This window comes from Salvelinus fontinalis, chromosome 7 (genome assembly GCF_029448725.1).
Source record: "Salvelinus fontinalis isolate EN_2023a chromosome 7, ASM2944872v1, whole genome shotgun sequence".
NCBI lineage: Eukaryota > Metazoa > Chordata > Actinopteri > Salmoniformes > Salmonidae > Salvelinus > Salvelinus fontinalis.
Window position 1 is genome coordinate 19,507,734 of NC_074671.1, and position 21,561 is coordinate 19,529,294.

The following is a 21,561-nucleotide window of genomic DNA, read 5'->3' on the forward strand; positions in this document are numbered from 1 at the left end:
GACTGTCAAGATGCTCTCAGTGGTGCAGCTGTAGAATTTTGAGGATCTGAGAGCCCATGCCAAATCTTTTCAGCCTCTTGGGGGGAAGAGGCGTTGTCATGCCCTCTTCACGACTGTGTTGGTGTGTTTGGACCATGATAGGTCCTTAGTGATGTGGACACTGAGGAACTTGACGCTCTCGACCCTCCCCACTACAGCCCTGTCGATGTGAATGGGGGCGTGCTCGGCCCTCCATTTCTTCTAGTCCACGATTAGCACCTTTGTCTTGCTGACGTTGAGGGAGAGGTTGTTGTCCTGGTAGCACACTGCCAGGTCTTTGACCTCCCTATAGGCTGTCTCATTGGTGTTGGAGTTGTGCGCAGCCACGCAGTCATGGGGGAACAGGGAATACAGGAGGGGACAAAGCACGCACCCCTGAGGGCTCCCCGTGTTATTTTATAGTTATGTTGGGTCATAAAAAGTTTTTCTTGTTAGTAATGGTAGCCATTATATTGGTAAATATCTTTAATAATCATTCTCAGGCCAGTATTGTACAAGCATAATTTGTGTTAGTTCCTCTGTAATATTAGATTGTCTGTTTGTTTCCCTCAGGGACTGAGATTAAGCGAGAGGTCAAGACTGAACCCTCAAGCTCCTTTTTCGGGTCCCAGTTCAGACAGGCTCCCTCCTGCTCCAAAGCTGGCCTGGTATCCATAGCTATCACCTTAAATCCGGTCGCAGCGGAGGTGAGTGGTTAAATGCAACTGTAAACAACCCATTTTGACAACTATAGTTGATCTGATCTTAGACACTAAATGGCAGTAGACATTCTGAAAACATACATACAGTTGAAGTCGGAAGTTTACATATACTTAGGTTGGAGTCAGTAAAACTCGTTTTTCAACCACTCCTCAAATTTCTTGTTAACAAACTATAGATTTGGCAAGTCGGTTAGGACATCTGCTTTATACATGACACAAGTAATTTTTCCAACAATTGTTTACAGATTATTTCACTGTATCACAATTCCATTGGGTCAGAAGTTTACATACACGAAGTTGACTGTGCCTTTAAACAGCTTGGAAAATTCCAGAAAATTATGTCATGGTTTTAGAAGCTTCTGATAGGCTAATTGACATCATTTGAGTCAATTGGAGGTGTACCTGTGGATGTATTTCAAGGCCTACCTTCAAACTCAGTGCCTCTTTGCTTGACATCATGGGAAAATGAAAAGAAATCAGCCAAGACCTCAGAAAGAATTGTAGACCTCCACAAGTCTGGTTCATCCTTGGAAGCAATTTCCAAACGCCTGAAGGTACCACGTTCATCTATATAAACACCATGGGACCATGCAGCCATGGGACCATGCAGGAAACGCATTCTGTCTCCTAGAGATTAACGATTAACTGTGGTGCAAAAAGTCCAAATCAATCCCAGAACAGCAGCAATGGACCTTGTGAAGATGCTGGAGGAAACGGGTACAATAGTATCTATATCCACAGTAAAATTAGTCCTATATTGACATAATCTGAAAGGCCGCTCAGCAAGGAAGAAGCCACTGCTCCAGAACCGCCATACAAAAGCCAGACTAGTTAGCAACTGCATATGGGGACAAAGATTGTACCTTTTGGAGAAATGTCCTCTGGTTTGATTAAACAAAACTAGAATTGTTTGGCCATAATGACCATCGTTATGTTTGGAGGAAAAAGGGGGGGGCTTGCAAGCCGAAGGTCACCATCCCAACCGTGAAGCACGGGGGTGGCAGCATCATGTTGTGGGGGTGCTTTGCTACAGGAGGGTGCACATAACAAAATAGATGCCATCATGGGGGAGGAATTGTGGATATATTGAATTGTGGATATATTGAAGTAACATCTCAAGACATCAGTCAGGAAGTTAAAGCTTGGTCGCAAATGGGTCTTCCAAATAGACAATGACCCCAAGCATACTTCCAAAGTTGTGGCAAAGTGTCTTAAGGACAACAAAGTCAAGGTATTGGAGTGGCCATCACAAAGCCCTGACCTCAATCCCATAGAAAATTTGTGGGCAGAACTGAAAAAGCGTGTGCGAGCAAGGAGGCCTACAAACCTGACTCAGTTACACCAGCTCTGTCAGGAGGAATGGGCCAAAATTCACCCAACTTATTGTGGGAAGCTTGTGGAAGGCTACCCAAAACGTTTGACCCAAGTTAAACAATTTAAAGGCAATGCTACCAAATACTAATTGAGTGTATGTGAACTTCTGACCCACTGGGAATGTGATGAAAGAAATAAAAGCTGAAATAAATCATTCTCTACTATTATTCTGACATTTGACATTCTTAAAATAAAGTGTTGATCCTAACTGACCTAAGACAGGGAATTTTTACTAGGATTAGATGTCAGGAATTGTGAAAAACTGAGTTTAAATGTATTTGGCTAGGGTGTATGTAAACTTCCGACTTCAAATGTACATTTTAATAAACTACTGGGTAACCAAGCCAGACCATATGCAAGATAGACAAAATGGGTTGTCTCGCATAAGGCTGTTTGTATTGACCACAAACTTATTAGATCACCCTGACCCTTTCCGGACCTGTAGAACATCCCTGGCATGGTGGCTGCGGTGGCCGACCTGCTGTGTGTGAACATCCCCGTTAGCTACGAGGTGAGCTGCGGCCCCGAGCGTAGCTCCCTGGCCCTGCTGGCTGGAGTCAAGGTGCCTCAGACCAAGGGTGTGGACCCCCACCACACGGCCATGTTCCCCCAGCAGCCCCCCACCATGAGGTTCCTGAGACCCCCTGGACCCCACACCCATTCCGGAATTAGCCAGCAGCCACCTACCAGCGCCGGTCAGTACACACCAGCAATGCAACTTTAAACTACTGATAGTGATGGGAGAAATCGGTGTTTCTGGCCCACAGAGCTAGTTAAATCGTGGTGGAACCATATCTTTAAGTTAGCACTTTCTTTTACTGGTTTTCCTATTACTTTCCATACAAACAATTGTCTGTTTAAAAAAGATTTTGAACAAAGATCTAGTCATGGAAACACTAGTCTGTGTGTGAGCCAGAGCTCTCTGATAGTCCTATCTAGCCTTTATTGATCATGTCCGAGATTTGAAGTTTAATGAAATCCCCTAATGGTTGGGGATGATGAACCTGTTAGGTTTTCGGTTCCAGACTTTCAAAGTATAATTATAGGTGACTTAATTGATTTTGAAGAAGCCATGTGAAATGACACAAATGCAATCGTACTAGCGGTCTTTTGTTCTTGTTCACCTGTCTTTCACCCAGGTGTTTTGATTGACGAATTGAGGTTGAAATTGCATGTTTTGTTTGTTGATACATTTAAGTGTTCTGCGATGTTGATGGTCAGTTTGATTGAGTTGTTTGTGTTTTAGGTCCGTCTGCCAGGGGAGACGGGCCTAAACCCCAGTGGTGCTGGAACTGCAAGGTGCTGGTTCTGGGAAACGGAGTCCGCAAGTCCACCAAAGACCTACCCTGCAGCAAACGGGTAAGCCCCAGATCAGTTGTTGCTCGACTGAAGCAAATATTTTTATTTTACTATGCAAGTCAGTTAAGAACAAATTCATATTTACAATGGCGGCCAAACCCTAACGACGCTGGGCCGCCCTATGGGGCCGGTTGTGATGCAGCCTGGAATCGAACCAAGGTCTGTAGTGACACCTCTAGCACTGAGATGCAGTGCCTTAAACCACTGCCACACTTGGGAGCCCCAAAAGCATTGTTAATTTGAACACTTTTAGTCATTTGAATTGTATAAGCCTGAAGCCTCATACCTATCATGTCTACAGTATCAATTTGGTTGCTGAGGAAAGAGATTTATCTGAGCCAAAAAAGTAAAGCTAAGGCCTGCTTTTATGAATTTATCAACCCCTCTTTGAGATTGACAGTTTTTTTTTGTTGCAATATTAAAATTCATGTCATCATTTGCTCTTAGTTCCTCCAGCCCTCCCTTATGTACCATCCATATAAAGAGCTCAAGAGCTTGAGGTTAAAGTATACTTTGAGGACTTCAAAGCATGCGACCTGCCTCAAGTCCTCCCTTAGGAGGGTACGTAGAAAACGGTTGCCTTATTATGCTAATCCCCGTTCCCTTTGGGGAAGTAATGATCCGCCCCAGAACAATTACCAGGTTAACTGCCTAACCCCCGAGGGACCACTGCCACGACACACTTCCTTATTTACCACGGGAGGAGTTGAGATGGCCCGAGTTGAGCAAGCGGGTGGAGTATGTAAATGCAAGGTTGTTTAAATCAGGAGTTACCTTTGATGTCTTTCTCCTCTTCCTGCCAGCCCACACACACTATGCAAATGTCCCGACTCTTTATGGCGTCAACACAATGGCTGTGGCACAGCAGGTTCCCATATGTAGGATATCTTGAGGATCACATATGGGGTAGTAGTAGTTGTTTCTGGACAGTGCCGAACTGTGTGTCTCATGCATGTTCAGGCAGAGTGGCCCTGTCTGTGACCTGGGTCATGTTCATTAAGGCAAAACGTTTTGCAACGGAAAACAAAAATGAGTGTTTCTAATTGCACAGGTTGTTAATACCTGCCCGTTTCACTGAGACATTTATTCATTTTTGTGCCTAATGTACATGATGCTGACTTTTCTCTGCTTTTCACAGGAGAGACCGAACCATGCGGGGGGCAGCATGGTCTTCTGCAGCCATAACTGTTTCGTCCTCCACACCACTGCCACACAATCCAAAGCCATGGACAGTAAGGTGTGTATCTCTAACTGTAAAAACACTTATCTTTTGCTCTCTTAGCTTTTTGAGAGAACCTCACTGATACCAGTATGGTATGTAGAAAATCCTGAAAAAGTCCAGGATTTTTTTGTGGCATGTTCCAGGTCTGGAAAAATACTCAAATCTTTTTGGGGAAAATCATAAATTAATTTCATAGTTTCTGTTAATGTAATTTATTCAGGCACATTTTATCAAAGGAATAAAAATCGACAGGATCGGAATGACAATTTAGTGCGTCTGTGTTTGCGAGCATCACCTGCATTTGTGCAAGACGAGTGGGCCGTTGCTCAAGTAGAACAAGACAGTTGGCATTGCAACAGCATGTAGGCCTAGCCTCTAAAAACTAGGTAGCCAATTCAAAACATATTGTACCCCCTAAGGTTGATGTCTGCAAAAATCGAATTAACATAATAAAACATTTTATTTGTTGACTGATATATACAGACAGTTCAGAACAAATTTCCTTCAGACTATCTGTTGTTCCATTCGTTTGTATGGGTTAATAGCAGTAAGGCCAAAATGTATTTTATCATATATATTTATTTTTTTAATAAAAAAAATACTTCAAGGGGTCTTAAAATTCTAAATCAAATAGCAAAATGATCCTTGGTATGACCTTCCTAAAACAATTCCATATAGCTTAGCTCCCCGGCTTAACCCATAAGGCTAAGTCTTTAGCATATAATGTTTCGTCATGCCCCAAAAAAACTTTCCACCGACACTTGCAAATAAGGCCATAATGTTTAACCGTTTTGAATGATTCATGTTTAATTTAAAATATTATTTTAGAAAGAATGATTCACTTCGCTGTTGTATTATTTGGGATTCGTTCAATTCCAGTTGATTTGGATGTATGGGGCCATTGCAACTCGATAGAATTGTTTACTTTGCAGGCTGACTAGCATCTAAGGTAAATATGACTACGTAAACTAGAAGCATTTATTTTTGAAAATGGTCTACCATAGCCATTTGATCTTTGATATATTGAATGAGCAAATTATTTCAAAAGGCGTGAAATGTTATACATCAAGGGTGGTTAACCATTCTCCAGGAGAGCTAATGGGTGTGCAAGCTTTTATTTCTAATGGGTGTGCAGGCTTTTATTCCCCTCCAACAAAACAAATTTCAGAAATGACCTGCTCAACCGGACTTTGATAAACGGGCTCTGATGTGTTTGAGCAGAGCTTTATCAAAAGTCTGCACACGCAGTAGCTCTCCAGACTGAGGGTTGACACAGTTGCCTAACAGGTATTCTACTGTGGGGGGGTTAAGTACCTTTCTCAACGACGGGAGATGGTAAATGTAATCAGGGAGCAGCCTCCCAGAGAGCCTCACTTATAACGACGTCGCCAGTTGTTGGTCATGGAAATGTTAAGTCATGAAAAAGTGTGTCCAAAAAAAAAAGATTCCAGCTGTCAAAATGTGTATGAACGTTGGTATTCTTATAATGGGTTGGACTCATGGATTGCATGGAGAATGAGTGGATGTATGTGTTCATTTAAGCGCAGTCAAAAAGCAGGTGGAATATTTTAACATGGTCTAACAATGACCAAAGATGCCATTACTGAGGAATTAGCATTGGTTTCCTAATGAGTAAACTCTCTTTCGCAGCCAAACATGTCTCCTCTCTTGCCTGAGTCGTCGGTTAAAGAGAGCCCGTCCAAGGTGCTCCACCAGTATAGTAACAACATGTCCACACTGGACGTCCACTGCCTGGCCCAGCTGCAGCCCAAACAGTCGCCCCCCTCCAGCCCCCATCCCATCTCCTTCCCCTCTGAGAAACCCAAGCCGGATACTCTCAAGGTGACGGTCAAGTTCAAGCCAAGGCCCAGGGCGGTCCACTCAGCCAGCGGGGGAGGTGATATGTCGCCGTACCACCATAAGCGCTGGAAGGGCCTGCGTTGGCGCAAGTGGAGCGTGCACATTGTGGTTCCCACTAGCAGAACCCTGCTGTCCTCTCTGCCCGGTGAGGACGAGATGGACAAGCTGCTGAGGAAGCTGGGCGCCTCTCTGCGTCCTGATCCCTTTCCCCGCGACCTTCGACGTTGCTGCTTCTGCCACGAGGAGGGCGACGGTGTGACGGACGGGCCCGCGCGGCTCCTGAACCTGGACCTAGACTTGTGGGTGCACCTTAACTGTGCACTGTGGTCATCGGAGGTGTATGAGACGCAGGCAGGCGCCCTTATCAACGTGGAGCTGGCGTTACGGCGGGGCATGGCGGTGCGCTGCGCCTACTGCCAGCAGACGGGCGCCACCAGCCGCTGCCATCGGTTGCGCTGCGCCAATGCCTACCACTTCACATGCGCCCTCAAGGCCCAGTGCACCTTCTTCAAGGACAAGACCATGCTGTGCCACCTGCACCGGCCCCGGGGCAGCGACAGGGCCGTGGCGTCCGCCACTAACCACCACGACCACGAGCTGCGCTGCTTCGCAGTGTTCCGCCGTGTCTACGTGCAGCGTGATGAGGCGCGGCAGATGGCCAGCATCATGCAGAGTGGCGAGCACCGGCACACGTTCCGTGTGGGCAGCCTGGTGTTCCACACTGTGGGTCAGTTGCTTCCCCAGCAGATGAGCGCCTTCCACTCTGCCAATGCCATCTTCCCCGTGGGCTACCGGGCCAGCCGCATCTACTGGAGCACACGTCACGGCAACCGCCGCTGCCGCTACCTGTGCTCGGTGGAGGAGAACGAGGGCCGCCCGGAGTTTGTGGTGCGGGTGATGGAACAGGGCTACGATGACCTGGTGCTCACCGGCGCCTCACCCAAAGGTAAGGGGGCGTGGTGGGGTGAGAAACAGACCTGGGGGGTTGCAACAGAAAATGAAAATGTCCAGCTAGTCCATCTGTTTCAGTCAGTTTTCTTCCATTAAATGCCTTATGAACATGACCTTATTGACCTCACCCCTAAATATCCCGTCTGTTGTGTTGTAGGTGTCTGGGACAAGATTCTGGAGCCTGTGGCTGAGCGGCGTAACGAGTCTGGAACTCTGAAACTGTTCCCCGTCTACCTGAAGGGAGAGGACCTGTTTGGATTCACTGTCACTGCCGTCACCAGGATCGTGGAATCGGTAAGGGCAGAGATGGCAAGAGAGAGTAGAACGTTTTAGGTGGGTGTATACAGTGCATTCGGAAAGTATTCAGACCCCTTGACTTTACACATTTTGTTACGTTAGACTTATTCACGAATTGATTCAATCGTTTTCCCCCCCCTGAAAATCTAAACACGATACCCCATAATGAAAAATACAAAATCGGACCCTTTACTTACTTTGTTGAAGCACTTTTGGCAGCGATTACAGCCTCGAGTCTTCTTGGGTATGACGCTACAAGCTTGGCACACCTGTATTTGGGGAGTTTCTCCCATTCTTCTCTGCAGATCCTCTCAAGCTCTATCAGGTAAGATGGGGAACGTCGCTGCACAGCTATTTTCAGGTCTCTCCAGACATGTTCGATCAGGTTCAAGTCCGGGCTCTGGTCGGGCCACTCAAGGACATTCAGAGACTTGTCCCGAAACCACTCCTGCATTGTCTTTGCTGTGTGCTTAGGGTCGTTGTCCTGTTAGAAGGTGAGCAGATTTTCTTCAAGAATCTTTCTGTACTTTGCTCAGTTAATATTTCCCTCGATCCTGACTAGTCGCCGAGTCCCTGCCACTGAAAAACATCCCCAAAGCATGATGCTGCCACCACCATGCTTCACAGTAGGGATGGTGCCAGGTTTCCTCCAGACAGGACACTTGGCATTCAGGCTAAAGAGTTCAATCTTGGTTTCATCAGACCAGAGAATCTTGTTTCTGAGAGTCCTTTAGGTGCCTTTTGGCAAGCTCGAAGCGGGCTGTCATGTGCCTTCTACTGAGGAGTGGCTTCTGTCCGGCCACTACCATAAAAGCCTGATTGGTGGGGTCATGCAGAGATGGTTGTCCTTCTGGAAGGTTCTCCCATCTCCACAGAGGAACTCTGAAGTGACCATCCGGTTCTTGGTCACCCCCCTGACCAAGGGCTTTCTCCCTCGATTGCTCAGTTTGGCTGGGTGGCCAGCGCGAAGAAAAGTTTGTGGTTCCAAACTTCTTCCAGTTAAGAATGATTGAGGCCACTGTATTCTTGGGGACCTTCAATGCTGCAGAAATGTTTTGGTACACTTCCCCAGATCTGTGCCTCGACACAATCCTGTCTCAGCGCTCTACGGACAATTCCTTCGACCTCATGGCTTGGTTTTTGCTCTGACATGCACTGTCAACTGTGGGACCTTTTATAGACACGTGTGTCTTTCCAAATCATGTCCAATCAACTGAATTTACCACAAGTTGTAGAAACATCAAGGATGATCAATGGAAACAGGATGCACCTGAGCTCAATTTCGAGTCTCATAGCAAAGGGTCTGAATACTTATGTAAATAAGGTGTTTCATATTTTTAATACATTTGCAAACATTTCTAAAAACCTGTTTTCGATTGGTCTTTATGGAGTATTGTGTGTAGATTGAGGGAAAACATTTATTTAATCCATTTTAGAATGTCTGTAATGTAACAATTTGGAAAAAGGGAACCGGTCTGAATAATTCCTGAATGCACTGTAGCTAACCCAGTTTGGGTTTGAATTTTCTTCAAGGCCATTGGTTTGGGAAAATCAAAACATTTTTGTTAAAAGCACCAATACAAAATAGCTTCAACTCCATTAAGTGCTTTGAAGGAAAAGGCTTTTCACAGGCACAGGAGGTTCTCCATCAGACACTATTTTAGAATCTTGCTTTTCAGTTGATTATGAGAGCACTTTTTCAATCGAAGGTTAAGTGGTGTAAGACATTTCTTAAAAAAATTACCTGTAGGAAAAATAGTTCAATATATCCACTTACACATCATAATGGAAACCTGAAATGTACTATTGAGTGTTTAAAACTTTTTCATTATAAACCCTCAAACCACTTAAATGTTACAAAATATATATTTTTCATTCTGTGTGTGCACGCCTGCATCTCCCAGCTCCCTGGAGTGGAGGCCTGTGAAAGTTACACTTTCCGTTTTGGACGGAACCCTCTGATGGATCTCCCCTTGGCCATCAACCCAACTGGCAGTGCCCGCTCGGAACCCAAGACCTGCACCCATGTCAAGAGGTTGGTGTTAAGGTATTCTGTATGATTTTACCCTTAAGTTCCTGCCATGTTTGTTTCGGCCACTGTTTTAATCTCTGGAAAACGTTGTCTTTGTTCCATCCACAACAAGGTATCCTCTTTATGCATGTTTTTTTTAAAGTCACTTCACAGATTCCTAGTTGTAAGAAACGAGTCATGAGGTTCCTTTGATTTAAATCAATGTAGCAAAAACAACCGCTTTCCTCCATCACTCTTTTCTTGTGAAGTCGTCATCCTTCATTGTCACGCCCATTTTCAGTATAAAGCTAGATGTTGGTATCCCTGCTAGGAAGGGTTCTGCTCTTAACCACACAATAGCTGCCTCTCCACCCAATAACTAACTCCTACTTGATTCTCGTTTGGTGAAACTCTTACGGCCTTCCCAGAGGCCCAAATTAAGCCCATTCCTGTACCTTTAAATGGACTGTCTCCATTAACAATGCCAGTTAGGAGTAGGCATAATCTGGGTTCAGGAAGCCCCCATACACTGTCCAACCCTACAAAAGTAGTACTGTAATTCTAACTTCCTGTTGTGGAAATGCTTCAGGGTGTCTCATGTGTTTTGGCTTCTCTTTCTGTAGATCTCACACTTTGTCCAGCACCGGCGGCTCCTCTAAGTCCATGCAGACAGTTGGCAGCGTGGGTGTGGTGGAAGCACCAGAAGAGGTGACCCCCAAGGAGTTTGCATCCATCCCCTTCCAGTACCGACGCATGAAGGCAGAGTGGAAGAGCAATGTGTACCTGGCACGCTCCCGCATTCAGGTGGGCACCTTTGCCACTCTGTGCTAGGGCTACATGCGGTCTCTACACATCACTGATGCAGATTCAATATACTTCTTTAACCTGTTTGGGATAGGGGGCAACATTTTCACTTTTGGATGAATAGCGTGCCCAGAGTGAACTGCCTCCTACTCAGTCCCAGATGCTAATATATGCATATTATTATTAGTATTGGATAGAAAACACTCTGAATGATGTCTGTGAGTATAACAGAACTCATATGGCAGGCGAAAACCTGAGAAAAATCCAACCAGGAAGTGGGAAATCTGAGGTTTGTAGTTTTTCAAAGCTTAGCCTACCGAATACACCGTGTCTATGGGATCAAGTTGCACTTCCTAAGGCTTCCACTAGATGTCAACCGTCTTTAGAAACTTGTTTCAGGCTTCTGCTATAAAAGGAGGGGAGAATGGGAGCTGAATGAGTCATGGGTCTGGCAGAGTGTCTCAGGCTCGTGACGCGCGGTCCCGACAGAGTTAGCTCTCGTTCCAGTGCTTTTCTACAGACAATGGAATTCTCCGGTTGGAACATTATGTTAAAAACATCCTAAAGATTGATTCCATATCGTTTGACATGTTTCTACGACCTGTAACAGAACTTTGAGTTTTTGTCTGGACGTAGTGCTCGCGTCTCATGAAGATGGGCTGAACACGCTAACAAGTGGCTATTTGGACATAAATGATGGACTTTATGGAACAAATCAGTCATTTGTCGTCGAACTGAGATTCCTGGGAGTGCATTCTGATGAAGATCATCAAAGGTAAGTGAATATTTATCATGTTATTTCTATGATCTATGATGTGGCTATATGCAAAATCACCGGATGTTTTGGAATCAAAACATTACTGCACGTAACGCATCAATGTAAACTGAGATTTTTGGATTTAAATATGCACATTATCGAACAAAACATACATGTATTGTGTAACATGATGTCCTATGAGTATCATCAAAGGTTAGTGATAAATTTTATCTATATTTCTGCTTTTCGTGACTCCTATCTTTGGCTGGAAAAATAGCTGTGTGTTTTTGTGACTTGGCTCTGACCTAACATAATCATATGTTGTGCTTTCGCTGTAAAGCCTTTTTAAAATCGGACACAATGGGTAGATTAACAAGATGTTTATCTTTCATTTGCTCTATTGGACATGTTAATGTGTTAAAGTTTCATATTTCCTGCCCTGCCTTTTCAGCGGAATGTTGTGGAGGGGTTCCGCTAGTGGTTGTTTGCGTTCTAAGTTGAGTTAAGTTGTTTGAGGTGTTAACCCGCACTGTGTCTGTCCTCTGGCAGGGGTTGGGTCTGTACGCCGCCAGGGACATTGAGTCCCACACCATGGTGATTGAGTACATCGGTACCCTCATTCGCAACGAGGTCGCCAACCGGATGGAGAAGATGTATGAATCCCAGGTGAGTTTAGATAGACATTTTTACCACAAGACTAGATACACTACATGTGTAAGGCCATTCTGCTGTGTGCTCGATTGTATATACCTTTAAGCAATGGGTGTGGCTGACATAGACACCACTTCAAATGAGTGGATTCAGCTAAATACCTTTGGCCATAGTGCCTCCAGAAAGTATTCCCATTACAGCCTGAATTTAAAATGGAATAAAATGTTGATATTTTTGTCACTGGCCTACACACAAACCCCATAATGAAAAGCTGAAATGTTTTGAGTCAGTAAGTTACATGGACTCACTGTGTGCAAGTAGTGTTTAACATGATTTGAGTGACTGCCTCATCTCTGTACGGTCCCTCAGTCGAGCAGTGAATTTCAAACACAGATTCAACCACAAAGACCAGGGAGGTTTTCCAATGCCTCGCAAAGGGCACCTATGGGTAGATAAACAATTATTTACAAAAGCAGACATTGAATATCACTTTGAAGGGTGTATCAATACACCCAGTCACTACAAAGATACAGGTGTCCTTAACTCAGTTGACCCCTCAGGGATTTCACCATGAGTCCAATGGAGACTTAAAAACAAGAGTTTAAATGGCTGTGATAACTGTGAGAACACTGAGGATGGATCAACAACATTGTAGTTAGTGCATTCAGACCCCTTGACTTTGTTACGTTAGCCTAATTCTAAAATTGATCATATTTTTTTTCCTCAATCGACACACAATACCCCATAATGACAAAGCAAAAACAAGTTTATTTATTTTTTTAAATCACCTTTACTCAGTACTTTGTTGAAGCACCTTTGGCAGTGATTACAGCCTCAAGTCTTAGGTATGACGCTACAAGCCTGGCACACCTTTATTTGGGGAGTATCGCAGATCTTCTCAAGCTCTGTCAGATTGGATGGGGAGCGTCGCTGCACAGCTATTTTCACCATAGGGATTGTGTCAGGTTTCCTCCAGATATGACACTTGGCATTCAAGCTAAAGAGTTGAATCTTGATTCTCATGGTCTGAATCCATTATGTGCATTTTGGCAAGCTCCATGCGGGCCTTTTACTGAAGAGAGGCTTCTGTCTGGTCACTACCATAAAGGCCCGATTGGTAGAGTGCTGTCCTTCTGGAAGGTTCTCCCTTCTCCACAGAGAAACTCTGTCAGAGTGACCATCGGGCTCTTGGTCAACTCCCTGACCAAGGCCCTTCTCCCTCGATTGCTCAGTTTGGCCAGGCGGCCAGCTCTAGGAAGAGTCTTGGTGGTTCCAAACTTCCATGTAAGAATGATGGAGGCCACTGTGTTCATGGTGACCTTCAATGCTGCAGAAATTGCTTCACTGTCATTATGGGGTGTTGTGAGTTCATTTAATCCATTTTGAATTCATGCTGTAACAAGTCGAGGGGGATGAATACTTTCTGAAGGCACAAGACAAGCATGGCCATTTTGTATCTTACATATTTGATTCTATTGGTGTGCTGCAGAATCGTGGAGTCTACATGTTCCGCCTGGACAGTGAGCATGTGGTTGACGCCACCATAACAGGCGGACCAGCAAGGTAGGAGTTTCTACGTTCTGAATACATAATTTGACCCCCACTTATGTTACATTTCGATGCTGAGGTCAAGCTAGTCATTTCACTAGCATTTAAAAAAGTTGTTTACCCTTTATCATCCTCAGATATATCAACCACTCCTGTGCCCCCAACTGCATCACTGAGGCCGTGAGCTTGGAGAGAGGTGTTAAGATCGTCATCAGCTCCTGCCGTAATATCCAGAGAGGAGAGGAGGTAAGATATGTACCTTTCATTAGCAATATTACTTTATATTGGGAGTAGAGACTGGGAATGAATTGCACTGTAGCTACCTCAAACATGAATAACAATGGTCTCGTCATATCAAGCATGCATAGATATCTTTATCAAAGTTTTGCATGTCGATAGAGCTGGATTGAACTGATTTCTCTCTCTCCCTCTTAGCTGTGTTACGACTACAAATTTGACCTGGAGGACGACCAGCATAAGATCCCTTGCCACTGTGGTGCAGTTAACTGTCGGAAATGGATGAACTAGAACAGAGTTGCGGCAAAAGACGGGCAACGACACTTTAAAATTACACACACACGTGCATTCCTTATAGGCTTGTTGGTTGATATGCTATTACTTTTTTTTTTTAAACAATTTAATCGGGGGAAGAGACTGACCGCAGAACTGTTAGAGGAATCAAAAGGCAGAAAGACTATTTTTATTAAGGCAGTGAGCTGAGTCTTTCACTGCAAAAAAGAGTAGAGATGGATTTTTGTTAATATTAAAAAGTGTGAGGAGATTGGGGCTGGGGTAGAATTCACCAGTTGACCAGGAGAGTTTTGTACTGGCCACCGCCTTACTTAGTTAGAGAGGCAGGTCCTCCGGATTAAGAAATATATACATATATAGTTACAGAAATGTAGACGCCACTGAACAAGGAATGTACAGAGAGGACTTCCTTAGGGACAAAGCTAAGGGATAATTAACTTGCACTAAAAACAAAAAAATTGTTAAATACTTGATTCCATGAGTCAGTTTGTTTTTGATTTATGTAAAATAAGAGATTTTTTTCGTATTTATTATCAAATGAAGTTATTTTTTTAAATGAGGAGAAAGAGTCACCGGCAAACTGCAGCCCAGTCTAATCAGAACGTGTTGCTATATACAATGTGTAAATATCTGTAAAAGACAGCCAAACGCTACCTTAGCTTCATGGCTGTTTGGATGATTCTTTAGGTTTTTTTTTCAACAAAAAAAAGTATTTAAGAAGGATATCATTGTGCAAAAGTCCAGAGTATTTTTGTTTTATTTAGAATGTAGTTGCATTGTCACGCGCAATCTAAGAATTGCACAGAGCACCAATCAGAGACTGTTACATCCTAACCCTTAGTTTATCAGATTTGAACGTAGAATTAGAGAACTGTGAATTTAGGTTGGAAACCACCCACACCATCGGTTAGCTTCTTTAACTGTATCATACGCACAGTAGTCTGATTTACCTCATGCAGTTAATTAACAGACACATGTTTAAAAAATGTCTTTCAGTTGCAGGGGACTCCATTATGCTTTTGACAAAATGTGTTTACATTTCTTTTGAATAAGAAACGTGCTGGCTAGTTGAGAAAAAAAAAATATATGATTTACTTCTTGACTCAATCACAAAAGTCAATCTGGTACTTGCATTTTTCTGACCAGTTTGAAATGAAGTTCATTTGTGTACATGGCATGTATGTTTTCAAATTGTACATACTTTTCCCTCGTACAATATTCAGATCTCTTACAGTATGTGTCTTTTCTTTGTCCTGTATAGTAGTATCTAATGTAAGAAGAAAAAAATGGAAGGTTTTTTAAAGTATACAGAGTGATGGGTTGTGGAATCAGATAATTTACAAAAAATAAAATATTTTACATCTGAAATTTGCCACTTCTCTACTTTGGGAGGAAATGGACCAAACTTTAATGTCAATCAATTGCAAATTAGACAAGGCATGTTCATACTTCAATTAACATTTATTTGGTTGTCTCATTTGCAAGAGAATTACTCAACTGCACAGCGTACATTTGGATAAGGGGGGGAAAAAATCATAGCTCACTAGAACAGATGGCTAGTATGATCCAAGACTGCTATATACTTTGGGAAATTGAAGACTATCACTGCATTTCCACTTACCCTATTCAACATGATTTCCATAGACTGCACGCAATGTTGATCTCTTGGTCAATAAACCTGATGTAGTATAAAGTACAGCTAATGCAGTGTAGCCCAAGGCTCTCCAACCCTAATCTTGCACACCTGATTCTAATAATTAGCTGGTTGAAGAGCGGAATCACCTACAGGATGGTAGCTATCCAGGACCAAGGTTGGAAAGCCCTGGTCTAGCCTATCAAGTTTCAAAGAAGTTGCCGTGCACAATTCAAGGGTATGACAAATAACATAACTTCAAACAAAATTCCAGTGATAAATATTTGTACAATAGAAAATTTCACTAAATAAAATTAAATACTGTATGTCATAGTAATTCAAGTGGAACTGACAGCATTGTAACAATCTGTTCGTATACACCCCCAGGAAGATTTTTTTGTTTTACATTTTCACGTATTCATGGAATGACGTATAGTAAGGCATTTGTGAAAATTCTATAGCAATACAGAGTGGGAAACAGCTGTGCTTTTAGAGAGTTAGACACTAGAGTAAATAAAACCTAATCTGTCTTGTCCCGGACCTGAGTCTCCGCAGACCGGTCTGTGTTTACAGGCAGTAGCAACAGCGTGACTTTAGAATGCATTTGCCAAACGCCATAAAATACACTTGAATCGATTTCTGCAAATATGTACAGTGCCTTCGGAAAGTATTCAGACCCCTTGACTTTTTCCACCTTGTTACGTTACAGCCTTATTCTAAAATGTATCACATTTACATAAGTATTCAGACCCTTAACTTTGTTAAAGCAGCAATTACAGCTGAGTCTTCTTGGGTATGACGCTACAAGCTTGGCATGCCTGCATTTGTGGAGTTTCTCCCGATCCTCTAAATCCTCTCAGAACAGCTATTTTCAAGTCTCTCCAGAGATGTTTGTTTGGGTTCAAGGCTTTGAGACTTGTCCCGAAGCCACTCCTGCGTTGTCTTGTCTGTGTGCTTAGGGTCGTTGTCCTGTTGGAAGGTGAACCTTCACCCCAGTCTGAGGTCCTGAGTGCTCTGGAGCAGGTTTTCATCAAGGATCTTTCTGTACTTTGCTCCGTTCATCTTTGCCTCGATCCTGACTAGTCTCCCAGTCCCTGCCGCTGAAAAACATCCCCACAGCATGATGCTGCCAGCTTTCCTACAGATGTGACGCTTGGCATTCAGGCCAAAGAGTTCAATCGTGGTTTCATCAGACCAGAGAATCTTGTTTCTCATGTTCTGAAATTCTTTAGGTGCCTTTTGGCAAACTCCAAACGGGCTGAGGAGTGGCTTCCGTCTGGTCACTACCATAAAGACCTGATTAGTAGAGTGCTGCAGAGATGGTTGTCCTCCTGGAAGGTTCTCCCAGCTCCACAGAGTGACCATCGGGTTCTTGGTCACCTCCCTTGCTTGTCCTATGTTGTTCTGCGTGTGCTCACTGCTCATCGATTGTCTGTATTGTAATTGTTTTAATAACCTGCCCAGGGACTGCGGTTGAAAATTAGCCGGCTGGCTAAAGCCGGCACTTTTACTGAAACGTTGATTAATGTGCAATGTCCCTATAAAAATGTAACTTAAACCAAGGCAAGAGACTTGGCTGCCCGCCCGTTTGGCCGGGCGGCCAGCTCTAGGAAGAGTATTGGTGGTTTCAAACTTGTTCCATTTAAGAATAATGGAGGCCACTGTGTTCTTGGGGTCCTTCAATGCTGCAGACATTTTTGGGTACCCTTCCCCAGATCTGTGCATTGACACAGTCCTGTCTTGGAGCTCTACGTACAATTCCTTCGACCTCATGGCTTGGTTTTTATTCCGACATGCACGGTCATCTGTGGGACCTTATATAGACAGGTGTGTGCCTTTCCAAATCATGTCCAATCAATTTAATTGCTCAATTTCGAGTCTCATAGCGAAGGGTCTGAATACTTTTGCAAAAATGTCAACTCGTTTTCGCTTTGTCGTTATGGGGTAGGTTGTGTAGATTGCTGAGGATTAGATTAAGGCTGTAATGTAACAGAATGTGGAAGAAGTCAAGGTGTCTGAATACTTTCCGACGGCACTAAAATACCACGGGAGTCCTCTTACATTTGGGAACTTCACGGTCCTATTGATCAAACAATAATGAAAAGGTAGGCTCTCACTCAGTTATGCACATCAACAAGGGGTGTGTTTGTAAATTCACTCGAGTGCGATCTGGGTGTTTTGGGCACTCCGGCCGAGGAGTAGGGTTGATCCGAGGCTTCTGACCTCACAACGGCACCCAAGCTAACTGGCTAAAGTTGGCTAACTTGCTACTTCCAGACACCACTCTGACCATTTACTCACCCTAGCAGAGCTGGTTATGCTGTTTATGTTATCTAAAGTGTTGCTGACTTCTTTTTTTGTTACTGACTGCTCGTTCATAAATTCCTCAGTTATTCTGCGCTATGGCACACTCAGACAAGAGTGCTCTGAAATTGGAGTAGATAGCCAGAGCGAGTTTACGAACGCAAGAGATATGCTAACTGGAGCCGTTCAAGCTCAGCCTAGCTAACTCGCAAAGCGATTCACATTTCATGCTTGCTTACCAAATGACACCTGCATCCCTAACCACAAAAAAACGATGCGGGGGGGAAAAGTCACAAAAAAAATTCTAGCCCAATGACCACTCAAAAGGCCTGAAGAGTAGCAATTACATTTTTTTCAGCAAGAGGAGTTGCCATATCTATACAAAAAAACATTTCCCCATATTGTTATTGAGCCAATTAAGGAATATCATAATGACGTTAGAACAAAATTTTAATGTGGCAAGAGAAAAGAACTCGCCAGAATTGATCAATGGATGTCGATTTAACTCGTTTGACAGCTGGGATTAAGCAATAACGCACAAGGGGGTTTGGTATATGGCCACGGGCTGTTCTTATGCAACGCAGAGCCGTTAGCCGCTATATAACCACCAATATTTTGTCTTACCCGTGGTATATGGTCTGATATACCACGGCTTTCAGGGCTCAAACCAGGTTTCTAATTGTAATTATAAACTGGGTGGTTTGAGCCCTGAATTCTGATTGGCTGAAATCCATGGTATATCAGACTGAATACCACGGGTATGACATAACATTTATTTTTACTGTTCTAATTACGTTGGTAACCAGTTTATAATAGCAATAAGGCTCCTCTGGAGTTTGTGATATATGGCCAATATACCACGGCTGTGTCCAGGCACTCCAACAGAAGCAAATGTATAATTCTCTACATTTAGCTTGTCAGTTTCATTGAGAACTTTCCCCCGTAAAAATAACCACGTGAGGGCGTTCCATAACTTCCATTTCAAATTTCCACCCGGGCAGCCCCTGAGACCCAAGAACTGAGCATGCATAAAGCACTTCACTTGATACCGTTGTCTTTAAGCAGTCAACATTGGAATGCAGTTTAAACCACCTCGGAGCGAATATATGTAGTGCGCCCAGTCTTTTTCCAGTGCTTTGTGTGCATTATTTCTTGATTTGCATCAGTTCTAGCGCATTAATGTTTTATGGAAAAAAGGTGTTTCCATAGCCTACCTACAACTGGTAAAAAGTTGCCACAACGAGCGCACGTGCTGCTCGCTCTCCTCTTGCTCATGTGACTCAGCCAATAACTCTAGTGCTCTCAACACACACACTCCTCTGGTCCTCCCTACCACTCACTCAGCAACAGCCTGCCTCACTGCCTGACCGTCAGCAGCAGGTCTCAGGAAAAAATATTTTTTAAAGAGAAAAGCCATGGCAGCCACAGTGCAACTTAGCCCAAAAACCCACAACATCGTTTTCAAAGTGGCGGTAAAACTGCAAACATGGCAACAATGGGTCACTCACCCACTCCTCCAATGGCATGACATCTTCCCAATGTTAGGCTCTGTGTTTTTAGCTTGCTAAATAAATAGATACTCTAGCCTATTAGCCACGTTATGACTGACTTCTGATCATTGCTAGTTTGATTGTATTGACATTCCCAGCCTTAGTTATTTTTGCAGCAAACTATAGTGTAGCAGGCCAGCTGTGATTTACAATCTGATAGCAATATTTCTGGTATTGGTGAATTATATTGAACTGCATCCAGCTATTCTGCCAACAATGGCTTACTGTACGTCATGGAATTTTCAGTCATAAACCTTTATGAAGTTGTCTGTTTCATATCTGAAAAGTAGTTAAAACGCTGCCAATTCCACTTTAATAACAGATTGTAATAAGTACAGAATAAAATTACACTAAAACCAGGGTCCTAATACCGGTAGTCCAAAGTTCTTAGTTAACACCTTTTTGGGACTTACACAATATTAATTGTCTAATGCAAGACTGCTGTGCAAATTGGATAAAATTCATTTAAACATGATTGTACTTTCTTTTTCTTTTTTAAATCACTTGCATGACACATTCTAACACATGACAAGGAATTGTTCTCAGGGGAAAAAAATGGAGTACTAATTTCCAAGAGGGGAAGTCATACAAATGCGGTTGAGACTACAGTGTACTCACTCTGTGCACTTCAGGGAGGCTGGAACCAGTTCTGAAGACAAACAGCATTCATTCTCCAAGAACACAGTCCGTATAATTAGTTCCATCCCCCTTTCCTTGTCACAGCAGCAGCGTGCAGTATTCCCCCCTCCATCCAGAGGGGGGCAGTCAATGTCTGGAACGTTACTAGTCGCGGCGTATCAGCCCTCCAACTGCCACTGCTGGGACTGAGAGCCATCACAGATCGCCATGGCAACGTATCCCTTGGGGCTGATTGTGTCGACCACGGCCAGGCATTGGCCCACTGAGACTTGATATAGCCGGTTGCTCTTCTGGAGATGGTTGGAGAAAGAGGGGGCCATGTGTTACATAGAGAATGGAGGGAAAGCCATTGGAGACTTTATATAAGGATTTTCTACTGATTCCAACACAGCATTACTGTACCTAATAAAAAGGTTAGCCCAGAGCCAACTGGTGGTGGTCGAGTAGAAGTTGCCCTTCTTGCCATCATCATGATGCCCCGTGGTACCAGCCAGTATAAAAACCACAGTAATACTGTAGTATTAGTACTGGTCTGGTGGTGGTAGCAGTCATTACTATAGTCTTATCTGTCTATACAGATATGGGGACAATTTGATTCAGCAACAGTGTGGTTGAGTGAGGGCAGGGGGTCTAGTTAACTCACCCCCAGGGTCCACTGCTGGGAGCCTCCTGAGCCGTGACACTTCATGAGACGGGGCGGGTCAGACGAGCGGATTTCGGACATGTCCAGACACAGCAGGCCAGTCAGGATCAACTCCTGCTCCTCATCATAGGCCCACTCCTAAGGGAGGGAGGGGCAGAAAAAGTGGGTGAGTGAGAAAGAAAGGCCGATGGATTATATAGTGTACAGTTAAAATTCTATACTGTACAGCGCCTAAAAAAAGTATTCACCCGCATTTTGTTGCATTACAGCCCAAATTTAGATTGTGTAGGCCAGTGACACACAAAATCCCATGTCAAAGTGGAATTATATTTTTCAAAATGTTAACCAAAACTATTCAACCCCTTTGTTAGCCTAAAAAAGCCTAGGAGTAAAGAATTTGATTAACAAGTTGCATGGACTCACTGTGTGCAATAATAGTGTTGAGTATAATTTATTAATGACTACCTCATTTCTGTACCCCACCCATACAATTATCTGTAAGGTCCCTCAGTGAATTTCAAACACAGATTCAACCACAAAGACCAGGGAGGTTTTCCAATGCCTCGCAAAGAAGGGCGCCTATACAAAAAAACAATAATCTACTCCATATTTTCAAGCATAGGCAAAATCTTAGGGGAAAACCTGGTTCAGTCTGCTTTCCACCAGACACTGGGAGATTAATTCACC

The 21,561-nt window shown here is 43.6% G+C and overlaps 2 protein-coding genes across 26 annotated transcripts in view; one reads left to right on the forward strand and one right to left on the reverse strand.

Annotated features, from left to right (window-relative positions):
• The window catches only part of LOC129859164 (histone-lysine N-methyltransferase 2C-like), a 216,761-nt gene extending 201,288 nt beyond the window's left edge, over window positions 1–15,473 (forward strand). For 20 of the 23 annotated variants that reach the window (XM_055928584.1, XM_055928590.1, XM_055928587.1 and 17 more), the window contains 12 exons: window positions 592–725; window positions 2,560–2,809; window positions 3,361–3,473; window positions 4,612–4,710; window positions 6,346–7,501; window positions 7,664–7,800; window positions 9,708–9,850; window positions 10,438–10,618; window positions 11,925–12,041; window positions 13,516–13,589; window positions 13,712–13,820; window positions 14,010–15,473. In XM_055928584.1, the coding sequence (XP_055784559.1) occupies window positions 592–725; window positions 2,560–2,809; window positions 3,361–3,473; window positions 4,612–4,710; window positions 6,346–7,501; window positions 7,664–7,800; window positions 9,708–9,850; window positions 10,438–10,618; window positions 11,925–12,041; window positions 13,516–13,589; window positions 13,712–13,820; window positions 14,010–14,102 (2,606 nt within the window). In that variant the 3' untranslated portion in view covers window positions 14,103–15,473. Of the gene's footprint in view, window positions 1–591; window positions 726–2,531; window positions 2,810–3,360; window positions 3,474–4,611; window positions 4,711–6,345; window positions 7,502–7,663; window positions 7,801–9,707; window positions 9,851–10,437; window positions 10,619–11,924; window positions 12,042–13,515; window positions 13,590–13,711; window positions 13,821–14,009 lie in introns of those variants that run through there. The other 3 variants (XM_055928588.1, XM_055928607.1, XM_055928604.1) reach the window with 2 other exon arrangements.
• LOC129859167 (polypeptide N-acetylgalactosaminyltransferase 11-like) overlaps window positions 14,845–21,561 on the reverse strand; it is a 70,001-nt gene continuing 63,284 nt past the window's right edge. For all 3 annotated transcript variants that reach the window (XM_055928609.1, XM_055928611.1, XM_055928608.1), the window contains exons 11-12: window positions 20,875–21,012; window positions 14,845–20,521 (exon numbers count right to left, since the gene is read on the reverse strand). In XM_055928609.1, coding sequence (XP_055784584.1) covers window positions 20,390–20,521; window positions 20,875–21,012 — 270 coding nt within the window. In that variant the 3' untranslated portion in view covers window positions 14,845–20,389. The remainder of the gene's footprint in view (window positions 20,522–20,874; window positions 21,013–21,561) is intronic.